Genomic DNA, 19,686 nt, shown 5'->3' with positions numbered 1-19,686 from the left:
AAGCTGACGTTACGAGTGTTAGCTCTTAATCAGAGTGAATATTCGAAGGTCGGCTTCTCTCTGACGAAGGGCTACCGCTCGAAACATCAGCTCTAGAAACTCTCTAAGTCGGCTAATTTACACTCTCAATCCAGTAGATAAACCGAATTATCGTGTAACACCCCCATCGACGCAGCACCATAGTTTCTTTACAAACTTACCCCTTTTATTCAATCCTTTCTGCAACTGGCAAGAATGGTGGACAATATGAAGGACACACCTACCTGTTGTGTGAACCATTTGTAAAGCTCCTCGCTGCTGTCTAACATAAGACCATCTCTTTGTGACCCTTCCTTACACTGCGTCATCAGAGTGGTGTACTCGTCTCCTTCAAACAATCCTGGAACCTGACAACAACAAACACTATATGAGGACACCATCACATAAAGTGCTGATAGAAAATTTTTAATAAGAGCGCTGCGAGTCCTAAACCAAAGTAATCATGTTGGCTAATCAGGAAAAAAGAAAATATCGAAAAAGGGCCAATAGGAAATCAAAATATAAAACGCGGGAAAAGACCAGGAAACAAGTTGCAATTGGCTTCTATTTTCATCTAATTGGTTATTAGAGGATGACGTGAGGATTTAAAAACGTACTACGTTGAAGAAAAAAAAAAAAAAAAGAAAGAAAGAAAGAAAGAAACCAAAATCCTGGTGTACCTCTCCATTTGCCAGAAGTGTGTTCATCCTTTCCAGGAAGCTTGATTCCAGTATGTTGGATTCATCCAAAATGAAGACACTTTTCTCATTCTTGCAGCCTGCACGTCTGAGAACTGCTCGCAAGTCTTCATCAAAGTCTGCCGCCAAGTACTTTCGGTGAATCTAGTAACAAATTAGAAAAAGGAAATACCTCCACCATCACATTTATCACTAGGCAACCATTGCACAAGCAGGTTACACAACATTAACGTGAGCTCACTTTCAGCGGGGCCCAGAGTGAGCTTGTAGTTTGAGACCAAAAACCAAAGGATAGGTAATCGCAACGGCCAATCAAAACTAACGAAAATGTCACAAGGGACCAATGAGAACTCGTGATAAAAAACAAACCACCTCAAGCGCGGAAAAACGCGAGCGACCAAGCCCCAATTAGTTTCAGTATTGCCCCTGATTGGTTGAAAGGGTGGCATGAGTTTTCTAGACCAATCACAAGGAGAATTAAAGCAAAACCAAGAGTCAACTAGAAAAAACTCTAAACGAAGTAAACAAACCTTGACTTGGAAGACTTTCAGACCATTCATCCATGCCACAAATCTTGACAGCGTAGTTTTACCAGCTCCACTAACACCAATTAACAACAAGTGCCCCTGTGGAAGGAAAAAGTAGCAAAGATGACTATGAAACGTTGCATATCCGGTGCTGGGTAAGATCGCGAGTTACACACATGCGAGAGATCCAACACTCTCCCACGCACCTTCGCGCGCGAAAGGTCTCAACAGCGGATACCGGTCAAATTCACGGAGAAGAAAGGTGAAGGAAATTCTGATACATGGGGGTGAAGATAAATACAAAGCAAGGTAAGGTTATGCACTCACTTGTGGTTGTCTAAAGATTCTGTCAATTCGTAGAACATGGTCAAGCACTTCATTAAATAACACCAAAGGAACATCTAACTCTTCTTCATAAAACACCTGTTCCAAACAGATAAAGAAAAACAACCAAAATCATCAAAATGTGACACAAACATTAGAGGGCAAACAGCTGTTTGTTTGCTGTTCTTAGTAACCACTATCTATAATGACTATTAACTCGATAAATCTTTCCTTTCAATCCATCAAACATCTCAGTGCATTTTAAAGAAACAACTGTGAAATACCGCACGGTAAGTGTTACTGCATTACCAACAATTTACCGAAAATTTCCCGACTCGTGATCGATTGATGTTCGTCTGTCGACCAACTTATTGGTTGTAAACTGGCCTACCCTTTATTCACACCCAGTTCGCTGACAGCTCCACAGAGGAAGCATTTTCTTCCCTCGTATCCAACTTTCGACAAACTCAGGTGATTTTACCTTTAGCCTTGCTTTGACAAAGTCTCTGAGTTCTTCCTGCTCCACAGGCATGTAATCCTTCGACAGCCAGTTACTGTACAAGATTGGTCGAGCAAGGGCAGTATTACGATCTATGTTCGGAAAGTGTTTCAAGGCTATATTGTTGATATTCTCTTCTGTCCACTTACGCTCATCATCTTCGACCAGCCTGGAAGACAATCAAGCAATAAATATATCTACACCTAATTTCCACACGATAGCAAGTTCTCATTTTAATAATGAAAGACCCGAGTCACTCGGTTTCTTCGTCTGCGGGAAGATTAGAGACGAGTCGGGAAGAGGTTTGCCGGAAGACTGGCACTAATAATAACCTCGTTATCAGTACCAGACCCCTTGCAGACCTCTCTCCGATTTGCTAGGCTCGACGCCTCATACTTTCCTGAGGGCAAAGAAAAGCTCGTGCCCAGTGCCCAGGCGCCAATAATGAGGGTCTACCCCAGGCTATCCTCAATTTACATCAGAACTTCGTTACACAGACAAAGATGGTAAACATGAGAAAAATCATAGAATAACTACTTTTTACTTTGTGTTATGTTTTACTTGACAACTCAAAATTAGAGTATAATCGAGTGAAAGTCTCGAAACTGTTGTAATTCTACTCTCCTACAAAACACCCAGCCCCTCAATTCTTACCTGTCTTGGAAGAGACGCAGTGCTTCGTGAGCCCACAGGCGAACAAGTCCTTCGACTGACAAAGTCTCCAATGGCTTCAATGCTTCACAGATTCCTCTCACCCATCGAGTCATTTCTCGAGGGCTGTAAATGTAATGCGGCTGCATGTCTTGAGTGAAGCGTTCCTATAAGGAAAAGGGTTACTCCGCTAAAAATCATGGTAAATCTCAGTCCTGATAAATCAAATCTTTTCCAGGCTAAGCGAGTTGCTTTTTGCAATTTCATCTTTACAATTGTCGAAAAACACAAGTGCAGGATTTATTCTTTTGACATTAGTTGGTATCCAATTTCTCCATACATTATCACCTCTGAGTCATACATAACACTCACGAGAATAAGCGAATTGATCACTAACCAAAGAAGCGCTGGCTTGTTTAACAAATTCTTCTTGTCAGTACTTTAGGAAATGTTTCAGACAACAGTACGGAGAATATGCATTCTTATGATAGGGTGTAACCCACTAAGCTCACAAGGAAACTATCATTTGTTTCATTGCCTGCCAAAGCTTGGAGCAGAGGGATAGACGGGGAAGTACATTTTGTATCAATTTATTTGCTTTTTGCATCTCACACTCACTCAATTCTACTATCAGCGCAAGCTTATTTTTTGCCGTAAACTAACTAGCATCAAAGCTTAATTCTTCTGTACTACACATATTTCACCCACTTGAGACATGGAGTAGAACTCCACCATAGCATCAGTCAGGGGCTGAGCATAGCTTCTCAGCGGAGGAACAATTCTCAGCATTGCACGATTGAATGTTCCATAGATCTGGGTCAGTGAGGTAGGACCTGGATAGTCCACATATATGACTGGAACGTGACGCAAGAATCTGAAAATAGATATCGTTATATTTAGAGCTTGGAGCTTTCAACTGTCTGTTTAGCTTAAGAGCAGGCTCTCCTGCTTGGGTTTCGCCTCATAGCACAGCCGCCTATAACACCGTTAGCAGCCGCTTATAGAAAAATCTGTTGAAACCCCTCCTTAAACAATGACGTTATTTCTTTGTTCTAGCAGCGATTCTCCGTTAAAGTAAAGACAACAGAAGCAGAATGTTAAAACCTATAAAAGTTCAGCGTCCTCAGCGTCCATGTTGGTTGTATTGCCGCTGAGTGGTAAATCGCGGACTCGGTTGTCACTGATCGCTGCGATCGGCTGTGATTATATGTGAACATGCGATTCGCGATCTTCGGTTGAGTGGTTTCAGCGATCGTGCGATCACCGGCGATCGTCTGCGATTATATGTGAACCAGGCTTAAGTTGTGTGTGTGATATTTGATTTGGGCCTCGCCCACATCAAATATCACACGGTCGAAATCTCGCGCTGATAATCTTAATCTTGTTGCTCATCAAATACTTTAAGAATGTTTATAACCTGTGTGACAGAGGCTTCCTGCCTGGATCGGTGGGTGGATTACAAGCTCCGACGAACTGGATCCTCTCTATTGTTACCCAGGCCTGGTCACTGGTGCGGTAGAATCCGCCATGCTCTACAATTTGTCTCAGGAAGGAGATGACACGCTGAGTTCCTGAGGTATAATTACAACAAGCATATTTGTGAACATGATGTTTTTCATCAGTTAAAAAGGTCTGCACGAAGACAAAAAATTACAGTGTTTTCAACACGAGTTGTCCGAATGGTTTTTAGTCTATATATATTCTCTCAAGTACAAGTCATAAATATTTAATCATGTTGTATGATCGTCCGGATGAGGGCAGTGAATATGACGTTCATTTTCACTAGGGTTTTCGAAAAGTTAGTCACATCTTCCGACAACAGTACCTCTCTGGACTACCCTCACCCAGACGATCAGACTCCACGATCAAACGTTACCCCCGGATTCAAAACATTAGCTGAATAACTATGTTGGCGAATGTTCTCATACACATTAGCAACTAACTTCTACAAGCACAAGATCTTAAGCTACCCATGAATTCATCTTGTTTACCACATTAAAAAAATACACTCATCCGAAGTAAATGTCACTTTTTCTCTTGATACAGATCTATATATCCACTACGACTGGATGGAACGTAATCTGGTCACAGTTGACAATTTAAACGAGGGGAATCGTTGTTGAAAGCAACAGCCATTCTTTTTAAACTAAGGAGCGATTAAAGACACAGTTCAGCTTTGCGAAAACTAAATTTCCAATTGCTTGAGATGAAGAATATGTTTTCATTTCAGGGAGGGGGTGGGATAGTTTATAGGGTTTGTCTATGTACCATAACTGTCCATGTCTGGAAGATTGATCTCATCACAGAACAGCACCATCCACTTTCCAAGTTGTACAGGAGCAAGGACGATTCCATTCGGAGTTCTTCTGTACTCGCAATAGTGATCGAAAGTTTTCAGGAGCAGCTCAGGGGAGGTAGCACTGGAGAAATTCAAACCAACAACCTAAAAGCAACAAAACATTATATTTGGGGATAATTAGTTGATCCAATTCTTAATTCTCTCAACTGACATTAGAGGAATTGTATGGTTGACAGTGAGGAGAATGACAAATTTGATCTGGGAGTTAAAGGGTTAAATATACAGTCATGCGGTACGATTCAAAGTCGACAGTAAATCTGCAAGAAGCTAACATTTCCAAGCGTCTAATTCAATATCTCCCACTTGCACTTAAATCACGTTGTACCCACCTCCATATCAGGAAGAGCTCTCAAGGCACTGAAGAGTGTCATAGTCTTGCCGCTGCCAGGGGGTCCACAGAGCACCATGGGTTTGTGCTCCGCCAGCCAGGTGTACAGAAGAGCTTCATGTCGCACAGTGTCGACAGTTGGTACCACAATATCTGGGGCGGCTACTTTGTGCGTTTCTACCTCAATCTGAGGAACCTTAGACTGCCATAGTGCCCATTCACCTTGAATTGTAACCTGAAAAGAAAAAAGGCAAAATATTGATAAACATTTCAATTCTTACCACAGGCTAAGTGAATTCTAATACAGAAAGAGGATGAGAAAAAGAAAAACATTCCACGTAACGATTCCTACAGGGAATGAATTTTGAAATTTTTCTGAAAGGCATAGCACAACGGCAGTGGCCAAGGATCGACCAAAGGTGTAGAGCAACAAAAATGGTGCGAAAAACATTTAAAACTTTAAAGGTCAGGAATGCAAATAAAAACCACTTCAGATAGGGCTCTACATGTACAAATCCACGTTAAGATAGGTCTTCATTGTTTAACACGTTGAATGCAGTCAGTCACTCATTCACAGTAAAGGTAAGCATCCTTATTGCTCGAGCTCTGTCATGTGATAAATTGCTACTTTTTATGTTTACAAACTTCTTGTACCTCATAATCAACAATGGACTGTGATGAGCTGGCAGGCAAAGGAATTGTAGTGATGCTCTTGATGAAGTTTCCCAAGTCTTCTCTCGTCTTCAGCTTACAGTCACCGGAGAAAGCCCAAAGAATACAGAAGATCAAGTAGCGTGGGACGTAACGTTCAATCTGATCTCTCTGTCACAAAAACAAAAACAAAAATGCTATGTTAACCTTTTCGATTGAGTGTCGTAAAACCAAAACCAAAAAAATCACGCTTGCCAATCAGAGCAAAGGAAAACATCACTAGGAGCCTATCAGAACTCACAGTAAGAACAAGCAAACTGCGTGAAGCGCGGGAAAACGCGAGTAGCCATGACGCGGTTGGTTTACGTTTTGCATCTGATTGGTTGAGAAGGTGACGCGAGACTTTTAGGCCAATTAAGGAAGAAAGTGAAGCAAAACCAAATCGATCTCGAATTAGTCTTGACATTCCATTTCTAAAAGTACGTGTACACTTCTGCATTAAGTTCAATTACAAAGAAACTCCTTTCGATCCTAAATTATGATGAATAATAATGAATTACTGATTATATCTTGGGAGTTCAAGGATTAAAAAGATGTCCGCACTAACCTCCATTGGAAAATCAGGATGTTGTTGATTGTACTGAAGAACATTCCTGATTCCTTGATGGATCATGGAGAAGAGTGATTCCAGTGCCCTCATGCGAGTGAAGTCCATGATATGTTCCTGCTTGAATGCAAACTCCAAGCTCTTTACCACAAGACCGTTAGATGAGAAGTGCTCATGAATAATGTCTACAAAATCGCACTGGACCTGTAGATTTACAAACATGGGTGTTAAGATTTGGAGCCATATCTATAGAAATAACAGAGAGCCTGGGAGTTGGTGAATCGCCTATCCTACAAAGTCAATCACCAAGAGCTTAGCGAGCTCTTATGGCCAGCAGTCACTGTCACAAGAGCAAGCTCAAGGGGAATGTTGCAACTTTGTTCCGGCTGGTATCTTTGAATTCTTGATTGTTCGGTAGCAGCTGTTCCTCGGTAGTTCAGTTTAAACATACAACCATGTTTTCAAGAGAATGATCCGGTATTTGTTTGTACCATACCTGCATTGTTGGTGACAAGGCGTCTTCAGCCTTTCCTTGAGGTTTGATTCTTCTGATCTCTTCTTCAACCTCTTCCACTGGTACTTTCTTCATCTGAAGCAGGTGATTGTCAAAAATCATTTCCGTCGACAAAACGTCCTCACTGAACCAAACCATTCCACAACGGCTGACTGTAGCAAGAGTGGCGAAACGTAGATCTTGTACTTCAAACATGATTCGCACCTGCAAAAGAGATGTTTAACATAACAAATTGGGTGAATCAAATTCAACACTCCTCTAACTTAAACCAAAGAAGAGCTCCGGAGGGCCCGTTTCTGAAAGGTGCCTATAACTTAGCGGGCTCGTTAAGCTGTTCTGTTTTCATTCAAGATGGGGGTTTAAATTTTTTTTTTAAATGATGGCGCAAAGCTATCAGCTAAGGAAACAAAATGGACTGGATAGGGCGCCACAATCTGCTTCTCAATTCTTTAATTTAGATTCTTAAATATGGCTTCGTGCCCGTTCGGGACTTTCGAGAAACGGGACCCAGGTGACTTACATTAGAAGGAATTCCAAGACGTTCCCCATTTGGCAGAGTGAGCAACTTATTGTCATCCAGGACACTGTTTAAATTCTCCACCCACTCCGGATCAACATCGCCATCAAAAATGATCCACTGTCTTTTGTTAATCTCACCACGGACATTGTCAATGATCCTTGGATACGGAGAAACAAATTATCAGACACTTCAAAAAGCACTAGAACTAGAAACATTTGACACTGCCTTGTTCAGTCAATCATCAAAATAGCAAACTTACTTTCTGAGAATGTGAGTGAACAACCCATCTGTCCACTCTCTTGTATTGGGATCAAGAGTTCCATACAAAGCTTCCTTGGAAATGGCCTGGAATGAAAAAAATCATTTAAGCCAGTCACTTTACCGTTTACACCTTAACAATAGTATGCACATTCTCTATACAATTCCTAAAGCGCTGACAAGTAAAATTTGTTTCAGAGTCAAGAGCTTGTGTGGTAGGTGACCACTTCCTTTATTTTCGTGACCTTGCGTTTGATTCAGGAGTGATACTGCAAGGAGGTATATTAGATGCTAGTCACTCTCAGGGGGTTAAAATTAAGTATTTCAAATAATTGAAACCAGTTATCGAAGGCTTCTGTAGCCCACATAAATCCTCGATGTGTTTCAAAAGAACTAAAAATTTATTTCAAGTGATTACAACAGTTAACAACATGTAAAAAGAATGATTTAGTAGCGCTGTAAAGTAACTGTACCTTGGGGTCAACAACATGAGCCACACCCTCTACGCCCTCTAAATTTTCCAAAGCCTTTAACAGAGTGCGCCAAGCTGTAGATTTGCCGCTTCCACTCGGTCCCACCATCATCAATCCATGATGAATCTGGGATATCTGATACAACTGAAGGATCTGCAACAACAGTAACACGAAAAACAACAGCATAAGAATTCTATTTCCTAAAATTATCTAATTGATTTTGTATCAGAGCAAAACCAGTATGGACATCACCCAAGTTTCACTGCATTGATACGATCGTATTGAAAAGATGTAACGATGAACTCTTACAGAGGTAAAAACCGAGGGAGTCACTAGCTGTGAATTTCAGTCCTTAACCTCTTTCTTTCCACGATCTCAATACCAATTCTCCTTACTGTCTGCCCTACATTTCTTAAAAATGTTAGCTCGAGAATTTAACGTTAAATCACACCGCCTTTCTACTAATGCGCAACTGCCTTCATACTAAAATGAATGTTAGTTATCTACTGTTCTAAAATCTCATACATGAAGTTTTTAACCAAAAACCTTTCCCTTAGAAATCGATTTCAATTAACCGTTCCATGCCAAGATACTGCACTATTCATGCGATTGGTTACGATAGACAAACAACTCCTCACCTTCTCCACCCATGCGCCACCTTGTTCTTCTCCATCTCCATACACAAGGTGTGTCTCAGCACAAACTTTCTTTATCTCGACCTTAAGGCTTGTCATCTCGGCGCCAACATAACGAACTCCTGGGAAAACATCTGACAACAGACTCTGAAGAAGAGGAATATCTTCTGCCACAAGCTTTGGTACAACTGTCTCATAAACACTCTGGATCAAAATCTAGACGGATAAAAAAATGGCAGCATTCTGAATGTTAAATTTATTTTAACCAACAACTACGCTGAAGGGGAAGTGTTATAATTTCATTTTAAACTTTCTAAAACATTAAAAGGATTGCATTCAACCAATAGAGGGCGTGAGCTTGATTTGATAAGACCAAGGTTTGAAATTTACTTTGCTCAGAGTTGCATCACTAAAAATTGCCGAAATCTTCTCGACGTAAACCTTGAGCATTGTAGAAAAAGATGACAGTCTGTTTATAGGAGAGTATCACGCAAAATTAAGAATACGCAAGTATTTTATGATCAAATTCCATACTTCAACTTCGTTCAAATTTCCCAGCCTCTGTTTTAAGGTACCATGATGCATTGTGATGCGTGACGATGAGTTTGACATTAGGGAAATAAAGTTTCAACAGAAAAAAACTGAACCACAACATATAAAGTTAAACATCAAAAAAATGATGAAAGGCCACTTTCAGTGCAAAAGACTATGGATTACTGTGAAATTTTATATCAAATTTCTAAACAAACCTCTTGTTCATTAAGCCGCTCAGAGATTGCTGCTTCATCAGCTTCCTGGCCTTCTTCAATCAAACTTTCCTTTATTCGCTGGATCTTCTCGCGTTTGACATTACCAGCACTGACCAGTACACTCTTCAGTGCACGGAGGCCAAAGTCATAATGAGACTGGTTAGACAACTGCTCTCCACATAATCTGTAAAATAAATGACAAAATGAATTTATCTTAACCCTTAAATCACCCCCCCCCCCACAAGTGATTAACATGTAACTTCTCTTTACAATATCCGCACAATATCTAACAAACAGGTGATGAGTATGATCAATGAGAACACTCAAACTAGTAGAAGTTGTTATCTTGATCTAACACCAATTTTTTGTAACTAATTTACAAGGAATTGTAGTAGCTAGAGGGGAGAGTTAACAATCAGATCTTGAGCGTAGAACGGTTAAGATTGGTAATCTTGTGCACGTTGCTTAATACGTTTAGGATAAGTGATGCATTGAGGCTTAGGAAAACTGACAAATTCTCCTTGTCAGCACCTTAAGAAATGTACAGAGAACAGTACGGAGAATATGCAAACTGATGTTGGGGGGGGGGGGGGTGTAAAGGGTTAGCATTTCCGACCAAAAACTACTAAAAATCTACCCTAGACTGCCACAAACGTTAATAGAAAATTTATCGGCTACACGGATCATTTTTGTCTATCTTCAATATCAGTTTGTAACAACTAGAATTTGATTATTAAATATCACAATTATTGCTTACTTGAAGAATGGAACAATCTTTGTTGCTAGTTTCTCTGCAGTTCTGAAACCCTGTGAGTACAGCATGACCTGAGCAATAAGCTGTCGGTCGGGAGTAGTCATGGCCAAGCTGCGGAACAACTTTTTCAAGTTGTCTGGGAGGTTGGAACGTCCAGCATAACCTGGGTTCATTGTAATGAAGATTGCCATGTCGCGGCTTACTCTCACCTGTTTACCCACCAGTTCAATAGTGATTGGTGCAGCTAGAAAATATTAAATCAATATTAACCATTATCATTCACACTGCCCGATAGTGTTCTTTGACAAAATGAACATTTGAAATATTGGCTTTAAGGTATATTCGTTCATACTGGTCAACTGTTTTGTCTACGTTTTTTTACGATACTCATCATACAAAATCCACGTCCCTAGCGCACAGGTAAACTTCATCCAAACATTTTCTTTATAATAACTTTGTGAAATGTTAATAGCTTGATTACACCTTAAAAAATGTTCAATCCTCTCACAGATTAGATTCAAAGGAATAAATAAACTTCAATAAGAACTACTTGTTTATTTCCTTCCTTACATAGATCAGTGCTGCCTTCTCTGAGAGAGAGCTGAATGGTCTGAATCTGTTGCGAAACAGCTGACAACATTCTTTCTTCCAGACGGTTGAACTCGTCAAAGCAGCCCCATGCACCCACTTGGCACAAACCGACAAAGATACGACCCATGGCCTGGAAAAAAGACGATGATGGTTGAATTAGACTGAGATTAGATCCAAGAGGGCAAGATTAGGAGAAAGTATCTCAGACTTAAACACAAAGTCACTTACCTGGAAGTCAAACGTTTCATCACAGTTGAAGACCAACACAAATCTTCCCAGTTGATGACCAAGAGCTTTAACCGATTCTGTCTTTCCTGTTCCAGCAGGACCTAAACACAATTAATCGAAAAGCAATCAGTAAAAGGAAAAATAAGCAGGAAAAGGATGAAACAAAGATGAGAACTCTACAGACTCATTTCCGATATTATGCCAGAATACAAAGTCCAATTTCTCCCTTCCATTTGTTCCACATTTCCTTGTGTAAGAATAGGGAGAATTCGGTGTTATATCAAGATTACACCCTTCAGCAGACAAGTATTTCTATTCTCATCACCAGCTCGCTGGATAACGTATCAGTATAGTAAGGAGAAAATAAATATGCTTTGTAGCTGGAAGTAAGAGGATTTAGTACTGAAGAAAAACCAATTTTCTTGGCCGTGATCTATGTAGACAAGTAAAAATTTAAGCATGAGGAGCTATTTGAGATTCCGATACAACAAGCCCAATCATACCGCAAACGTCTTTACTAAAAGAAAAAACAGTACAATAACCATTAACTAACCAAAGGGTGACCCTCCTAATCTTCCCTCTAAGGCCTGTGTCATGGTAAGATAACAGCGATCTGTCAGGGGGGTCTGGACAAGCTTGTCTTGGACTCCAAGGTACTCAAATCCATAATTAAACTTTGCATTGGCCATGTGGATTGAAAGCTGTTGTAGGACGTCTTTCTGTTTTGGGTCAAAGTAGAATCTCATCTGACAGAGCCACTCAAAAGCTTTTGTGTTGGAGACTTGAGTGTTGATCAGCTGGCGTGTGACGTCACGTTGATGTACATGTTCAATGATCTGAAATAGAAAATGAAGAGAATGTTTTCAAAAATTAAATCGTTGATTATTACCTACAGCTGAGTAAAGGGGGTAAGTTTCTGAAGAAACTGTAGTGCTGCGTCGGTGGGAAAGTATAACAGGATAAATAAGTACTATCAACTGAGTTGATAACGTAAATTGGCTAGCGTAAAGAGTTTCAAAGCAGCCGAAGGGCTAACGCTGGAAACATCAGCTTTTAAACTCTTTACGATGGCCAATCTACGCTATCAACTCTGTTAATAATGCTTAATTACCCTATTACCTACAGCACCGAGTTCCGCAGTCTGAAAAATAATCTCTATGAACTGCACAATAACAGATCTCTACCACTATGATTCATTTAGAATTATAGTTGAACCCACGGCAACCTCAGGTAAAACAAATTTTAAACTTAAATCGACTTAACTACTTTTTACAAGATGAAACCATTTGCTCACCAAGTGCTCCAGCTTGCGTCGCCTTACTGGAGGCTGTTCTTGTAACACAGAGTCAGCCAGGATGTTCAGCGTTGCTTCAACCACTCTAAGAACCTTCATCATTGGCCCCAGGTCTTTTTGGTTTGATGACGAGGAGATGGCTTGCAGTGCTTCCTCACAGCTTTCTGACCAAGCAATCTGGGAGGCTAGTACCACAAGTTGAGCCTGCAAGACGGAAACGATCAAACTTAGTATCAAGAAGACAACATTTAATTAATCTGATCCTAACACAAAGAAATCTTCTTCTTTACCTGGTAGCCATCGACCCAGTGCATGTACTTTTGCCCGTCAATGGATTCAGAGTTGAACTGCTGTATTTCAGTCACTGCTGTGGCCAATAATGTAGCCAGGGTGGTGCGCATTTCAGTCTCAACACATGTCAGCCATTCATTGACCTTGGGATGTTCTTTCAAAGACACAGCTTTCTTAAAAACCACCTGATGACAGAGAGAGTGTAATCTTATTGGTAATCCTGCACTGAGCACAATGTATTAGAACACACTTTACAATCTACTTTGGAACTTCCCAAAGTTGATAAGTCTGTCGCTTTAATCAAACTACAACAAAAATCTCGATCGTGATTGGTTATCACCAGCCCGATTTATAATGGTAATAGGACCGAGTGGAGTCCAATTCTGTCCACCCACACAGGCATGACGTGTGAACTGACGCATGACGCATACACTTTCCTATTAGTGCTCAAATCAGGCTGGTGATAACCAATCACATTCAAGAATTATGTTATAGTTTTGATTAGAGCACTAATAGGACAGTAAACGCGTCATGCTTGTAGTTGGACGGTGCAATAGGACAGCTAAAGGGACAGTTAACACGTTATGGCTGTGGAAGTGGACAGAACGCGTTATGCGCGCGCTTTTGTCTCGCATTTCGCCGAGTTAGCTTCTTCTTTTTTTTTTTTTAAATTAAAACGTATAACCGATGTCTAGTTTCTTTCTCAAATTTTGTCAAAGTTTTGATTAATTGGTAACAGGACTTCGTGTCATCCAATTTTGTCTGTAATCATACTCGTGATTAAGAAATCGGACTCCCGCTTCGCGGTCGTCTGATTTTGAAAGTCAATCATATGATTACAGACCGAATTAGACTCCACTCAGTCCTACAACGACTATAAATTGGCTAGCACTCTAATTTTCAAATATATTTACACTGCCACTATCGTTACCAAACTTGCTTTAAAAAAAATTAAGAAATCAGTGAAAACCAATAATGATTAAAAAAAAATTGATTGTGCAATCGGTGTCCGCGACCAAAGCAAGCAAAGATGTCTGGGAGTAAAGATGTAATTGTTGTTAAATCTATGTTGATGGATTGATCTGTTGTTCATGAGTAACCCTGCTGAAAGTGTTGACTATTGAATTGATCAATCAATCAATCAGTCTCTGTGGCAGAGCATCTAAGGCTGATGGTAAATCTATTGATTACAGAGAGATAAAAACTACCACAATTGCACTATCTGAAAGTATATACATAGGTAAGCAAGGAAACAAATTGAAGCCAGATTCTACTCCAGTAAGTGATGAAGGTAAAGGGCAATTAAGAGAGATGATACTGTCGAGATTTGCCCATTACATATACAATTACTAAAATGTGGAACAGTAAGTTGTGCAAAAAAAATGCAAACGACAGACGTTTTTTGTTCTAGCGATCTCTCGTCGAAAGTCCGAGCGAAAATTCGATCAAAAGTTCGCGGCCTTTTAAGCGACATTTCGTCTGAACAAGGGACGCTTTTTCATTGAATTTTCGACATGAAGCGAACATTCGCGGGGGGAAAGAGTCAATTCGATCAACAGTGTTCGAAATTTTGCTTCGACCTGACAATAGACTTCCCCGAGTGATCAAATAGTTAGCTATTAGCCATTTTAGAACAAACAAAAGATATGTTTTACCTCTTCTCCTTCCTTGGAACTCAAACCAGTTATCAAAGTCTCATCTTCGTTGAGAACAATGGCTGCCACACCAGCGAACATCTTCTTGAAGTGTTTTTGTAGTTTTGGAATGCTCTTGCTGTTTCCAATAATCTCAAGTAAGTCTTCATCTCCCACAAAGTAGAATCTTGGAAATGATGCTCTCTCCCTCTCCAGGTACTCACCGAGAGCTTTTTGGATTTTACCAAGCAGATCAGCAAGACGTTCCAACTGTCTCTGAACACCTTGGATGTTCAGCACATCTACAATCAAGGGAGTCTTTGCCACTTTCTTCATCAGTGTCAGGAATTCTGTGCTGATGCTGGGATAAAATAAAAGAACAACAAAAAATGTTGATAATAATTATTACAAAAAAACAAAGACTACTGCCTTTTCTTCTTCAAATAAAAAGTAGACATTGACCTAACTACATTGATATTTATATAAAACATGTTTAATATTATATATTTCCCATTAAAAAAAATGTCTTAAGGTTTTTTTAATAAATTCATGACCTGTGATTGTGATCACTCACATTTTAGCCAGAATGCCGACAAAAGTTTGAAATATCTTTCACACGTCAAAAGGGCAAGTCTCTAAAAGAGGGGTATATGAGACCCTATGCAAAACTTCAGTTATAAATGCACATCTGATCGTGAGCACAATTTCATCAGTTCCCTAAATTAAAAAATAAGAGACCCTTTAACTGGGGGAAATTACGCTCATTCCTATTACAAAAAAATAAAAATACCCACCTCTGGAATCGCTGAGTCTCCACTGGAAGAAGAGCCTTGATATCAGCACTGCCACTGAAGATACCATCCAGGTACACCCATCGGCGCTGGACATCAATCCACACGTCAAACACATCATGAATGCGATTCAACTTCTCCTCCCATTGAAGAGCATCTTCCTCAAAGACCTGAGGAAAAATGGCAGTTTTATAGATAACATATCATAACTTTCTAATCTACCTCCTGTTTCGCGAAAATCCCAGGCATTTCCGATTCTGAAAAGCTGTCGCTTGTTTGCTGTGTTCATATTCAAGACTGATATATTCACAGTTTTGAAATTAAAAAAAAATACATATATTAAAAAAAGAAATATAATGCATTCACTGATTTTTGAGCAAAAACCCTAGATGGGTTAAATTAAGATTCATTGCTTCTGGTCCGTGATAAAGTTATATGTACCACGATTTTCAAGAAATGGCCCTTAAGAGAAGGAAGAGTAATGTTCTAAAACAGATTTTGAAATGAAGAGTAGCAATAAAAAGAAAAAGGCTTTTTTCATGGTCATGTTATGGGGTTCGCAAACAGAAAAAGAAGGTGATTCTGGTATCTATGTGTACACATGTAACCCCAGTACGTGAAGCTTCTAATGATATTGAAACCTGCTTAAAATTGGGAATGTCTTGTTTAGAATTAGTCTATGTCGAACATGAACGTCCTAACCAAATTTAAGTATGTACAGGAAACTTACTTGTCTGTTTACTCAAAATGAAAAAAAAGCCAAAAAAAATTGAGTGGCATTTCACAACCTTTCAATTGCATCAAGAGTAAATTATACTCAAGCCACACAAGTGTACATCATACCTTGTAGTATGGAGAGAGTTTCATGGCAGAGACGCTGTTAATGTGCTCCTTGACTTTAGTGAACAAGTCATCCCAACCGCGGATGATACGGCATTTGTTCTGGTAGTTCACCAGCTCCAATTCATAGCTCTGCCATACATCTCGCACCTGTAGCCATGAAGAAAGTAGAAAAACCAAGATTGAAAGTGCACATGTACTTAAAAAATGAGCGACTTGTCAAAAAAAAAGAGAAAATGTTGGCTTGGGGAAAATACAGGCCCTGTATTCAACTCTAGCAAAACTGAGAAGGGGGGGGGGGGGGCGGTAATCTTAGAGGACCGCTGTGGATACAGGTGACTTAATTTTGACAACCTGTGAAGAAGTCCTCATCAGAGTCAAATGAAATTGAAAAAGAATCACCTGTTTCAAGAATTCCTCCAAAGCCATTTCTCCCTGAGCAACAAGGATGACATCTTTAACAATTCCCTCATTCTTCTGAAGATCTACATCCCATACTTGTCCTAAGCTCAAGTCACTCAGCACCCAGTTCACATGAAGCTTTCTCATCAGTGTCTTCCAGTGTCGTTCTTTCAGGGCTTCTGATTTGAGTTCCACAATCAGCATGTTTACCTAACAAGGCAAATGTGAAATTAAAATATATTGCAAACCCTTCCATGACCAAAAAGGAACTTCTCCTTACAACATAAAATTAATACATTTTCAAGCATAAAGGTAAAAAGAAGACAGAAAAATACCAACTGAGGGATATTCTTTGATGGGACATTAAATTCTCCAGGCTAAATTTGTAAGAACTGTGTGGCAGACAGTAAGGAGAACTGATGTATATACAAAATATATCTTGAGAGTAAAAGGGTGTAGCAGCATGACTAGTGTGTATTTGGCACAAAACCTTCAACAGTAAGATACCATAGTGAGGAGATAAAAATCACCTTCAAGTAAGTCTTGATTGTCTTCTGGACATACTCAAATGAAGAATACTGCTTGAGCCGAGCAGGAAGGTTCTTCATGTCATTCAGCAAGGCATCAAGTGACTGACGGAGCTACAGTAATGAACAGACAAAAATGAATTTGTTTAAATCAAACACATAGTAGAGTGTACATGTAAATGTACCAATAGAGTAAAGCAAATACAGTGACAAGGGAGAAAGTCCTACAGTTTGCCTTTCTGTGCAACATAGAGTGAAACTGATACTATACCCAGTAATGACCACACCCTGTATTAAGCAAACAATAGCACACGTCGCAGTTTTTTCCTACCATATTTTCTGTATAAATCAGCAAGTAATTCACAGACACCTCTTCAAAGAAGGATGCAGACACAAAAATTATGCCTGACCTGCATGAAGTGTATTGCTGAATAAGACATCTAAGTTGCTCTTTAAAGCAATTACAGTTTAAAATTCCTTTCTTTACTATTAAAACATTTATTCTACTAATCCCAAATGGCTTAAGTTGAAAGGTTGCTCATATCTTTCTCTGTTCCATTTGAAAGTCCATTGCTGACAAATATTCTGCATTCTACTTATTCTGTATTAAGCACAGGCAAAAGAAATTCCTCTGGGCATCTAGTCGTTAAACCATTCACGGTAGCAAGTTGTTATGTCTAGCACCCCTGTATACACTAGAAAACTAACCTTCCTTGGCTGAATTGAAAGCCAAGGTTTTTCTTTCAACTCATCCACTTTCTCCCAGATCTTTGCAAGTTCTGACCACACACCCTTCAAGTCTTGCAGTTCTTCCAACCCAACCTGGACTCGCTCATCACTGGCCACCAATGTTCCTAAAGGGAGATTTCAAGAATACAGATCATAATTATTAGCAGATTAAACCAATGCTACCAAAGTACCACCATAGAAATTGCTTTAGATCTTTCAATGACATTTCATTAGCTTGAATGGAAGTCATGAACATAGTTGAATGTCTGTCACATGTCTTCCATTTAGGTTTATTCTAACATCATCCCCACTCACTAAGAACAATCTTCCAAGGACAAACCTCACCTAGACAGCCACACCACAGCACTTTCTATCCCAGGTATGCAGTGTTCAAGAAAAAAATTAAAAAAATAATTTAACAGCACAAATCATACCTGGCTCCATAAGCTCCAAAGCTTCCTTAGCCCTGGCAACATTGTCTCTATCTTCCTTCAGTCTGGAGAACTTTCCCTCATAGATAGCCAAGTTGTTCAGTGCAACATCAGGTCTTGTGTTACCCTGGACTGGTTTCCCTTTCTCCCACTCAAACAGCAGTTCTGAGGTGCGGGTTTCCACAGCTTGGTCCTCAGAGATGATCTTCATCTGTAGTGTTGCAACCTTCAGAAAAGCAAAACAGAATATGAATCCAGCAAACATTCAATTCCAAAACAAAGAATTGAAAAAGAAGTCTAATAAACAGTGGCAAACACCACTCTAAAATTACATTAATTTTGTAAATTAAGACTTAAGTCTGTGTCCAAGAATCTCTCAGTTTAACATGATCATATCTCAGTAGCTTCCTTTTGTTAACGACTAATTCAAGATTCTCAATGATTGGTTTGATCTCTACTTCTTGTTACCTGTGTCTGAATACTGGAGTCCTTCCTTTTCAGAATGTCATTAAATGCACCCCACTCTCCTTCAATGTTGTCTACATACAGCCACGATGGAGGGAAGGTAAACCTCTGTCGTTCCAAGATTCTCTGTCCTTCCTTGTACATCTACCATTTTGTAAATAAAATGTGATAATTATATAAATTATTCTAAACCATAAAATGCCTTGCAAGAGGAAAGATCCTTCTCATTTAGAAAAATCAGTTTGAAATAGAAAGGTATGATCAGAACATCCAAAAAGTCACACCTCAACATTTTTTTCCCAGTTCTTGAGTTTCCTCTTCAGAGACTGCACCACAGTTATGAAACCAACAGCATCTGATGTGGATGCTCCCTCGATTGTCTGCTGCTCCATGTCAGTGCGAGCCTAAAACATTGACAAAATCCAAAAAATGCCTCTTAATATAGTGAAATACCTGACTGCTATTCATGGATACCCCACACACCCACTTTCAGCTTACAACAGGAAGAAAAAAGAAAATGCAAAATTACCTTTGAGACTGAGCCATAGAAGTCTTGCATGTTATCTCCAAGGCGTGAAGCAAACTTGCTGAGGATTTCTTTGTGCCAAGTGTCATACTTCATGTTAACTTTAGATTGAACCTTGAATCCAGAGAAAAGATATTTGTTACCTTATGGTAGACAACCAACTTCAAAAATGTAAGGCATAGCTTCACAAGGGTTAGTACCATAAATACAACCTGTTCTAGACCTAAACAAGTTTTCAGTTTCTAATCCAAACAAAAGGTGCTAGGAGATAGTACATACCTGGTGGTAGTCAATGACAATGGGACCAAAAACTTTCTGTGTCTCTGAAGTGTCAAATGTGACACGCGCCCGCCTGAGGAGCAAAAAAGATAT

The 19,686-nt window shown here is 39.6% G+C and overlaps 1 protein-coding gene across 2 annotated transcripts in view; it reads right to left on the bottom strand.

Moving 5' to 3' along the window:
- The window catches only part of LOC131771405 (cytoplasmic dynein 1 heavy chain 1), a 52,967-nt gene that overhangs the window by 22,737 nt on the left and 10,544 nt on the right, over window positions 1-19,686 (bottom strand). For both annotated transcript variants that reach the window (XM_066159234.1, XM_059087188.2), the window contains exons 19-53: window positions 19,594-19,666; window positions 19,318-19,428; window positions 19,073-19,192; window positions 18,792-18,932; window positions 18,327-18,549; window positions 17,872-18,017; window positions 17,167-17,277; window positions 16,637-16,846; window positions 16,238-16,384; window positions 15,398-15,564; window positions 14,625-14,964; window positions 12,969-13,154; window positions 12,679-12,882; window positions 11,938-12,220; window positions 11,385-11,485; window positions 11,136-11,286; window positions 10,569-10,809; window positions 9,812-9,995; window positions 9,066-9,278; window positions 8,428-8,580; window positions 7,956-8,041; window positions 7,697-7,853; window positions 7,159-7,380; window positions 6,663-6,866; window positions 6,059-6,226; window positions 5,406-5,639; window positions 4,986-5,160; window positions 4,135-4,288; window positions 3,426-3,591; window positions 2,721-2,884; window positions 2,049-2,235; window positions 1,571-1,666; window positions 1,247-1,342; window positions 699-860; window positions 264-386 (exon numbers count right to left, since the gene is read on the bottom strand). In XM_066159234.1, the coding sequence (XP_066015331.1) occupies window positions 264-386; window positions 699-860; window positions 1,247-1,342; window positions 1,571-1,666; window positions 2,049-2,235; window positions 2,721-2,884; window positions 3,426-3,591; window positions 4,135-4,288; window positions 4,986-5,160; window positions 5,406-5,639; window positions 6,059-6,226; window positions 6,663-6,866; window positions 7,159-7,380; window positions 7,697-7,853; window positions 7,956-8,041; window positions 8,428-8,580; window positions 9,066-9,278; window positions 9,812-9,995; window positions 10,569-10,809; window positions 11,136-11,286; window positions 11,385-11,485; window positions 11,938-12,220; window positions 12,679-12,882; window positions 12,969-13,154; window positions 14,625-14,964; window positions 15,398-15,564; window positions 16,238-16,384; window positions 16,637-16,846; window positions 17,167-17,277; window positions 17,872-18,017; window positions 18,327-18,549; window positions 18,792-18,932; window positions 19,073-19,192; window positions 19,318-19,428; window positions 19,594-19,666 (5,899 nt within the window). The remainder of the gene's footprint in view (window positions 1-263; window positions 387-698; window positions 861-1,246; window positions 1,343-1,570; window positions 1,667-2,048; window positions 2,236-2,720; window positions 2,885-3,425; window positions 3,592-4,134; window positions 4,289-4,985; window positions 5,161-5,405; window positions 5,640-6,058; window positions 6,227-6,662; window positions 6,867-7,158; window positions 7,381-7,696; window positions 7,854-7,955; window positions 8,042-8,427; window positions 8,581-9,065; window positions 9,279-9,811; window positions 9,996-10,568; window positions 10,810-11,135; window positions 11,287-11,384; window positions 11,486-11,937; window positions 12,221-12,678; window positions 12,883-12,968; window positions 13,155-14,624; window positions 14,965-15,397; window positions 15,565-16,237; window positions 16,385-16,636; window positions 16,847-17,166; window positions 17,278-17,871; window positions 18,018-18,326; window positions 18,550-18,791; window positions 18,933-19,072; window positions 19,193-19,317; window positions 19,429-19,593; window positions 19,667-19,686) is intronic.

This window comes from Pocillopora verrucosa, chromosome 12 (genome assembly GCF_036669915.1).
Source record: "Pocillopora verrucosa isolate sample1 chromosome 12, ASM3666991v2, whole genome shotgun sequence".
NCBI lineage: Eukaryota > Metazoa > Cnidaria > Anthozoa > Scleractinia > Pocilloporidae > Pocillopora > Pocillopora verrucosa.
The sequence above is the reverse complement of the archived record's forward strand: the minus strand, read 5'-3'. Positions and strand labels throughout refer to the sequence as shown.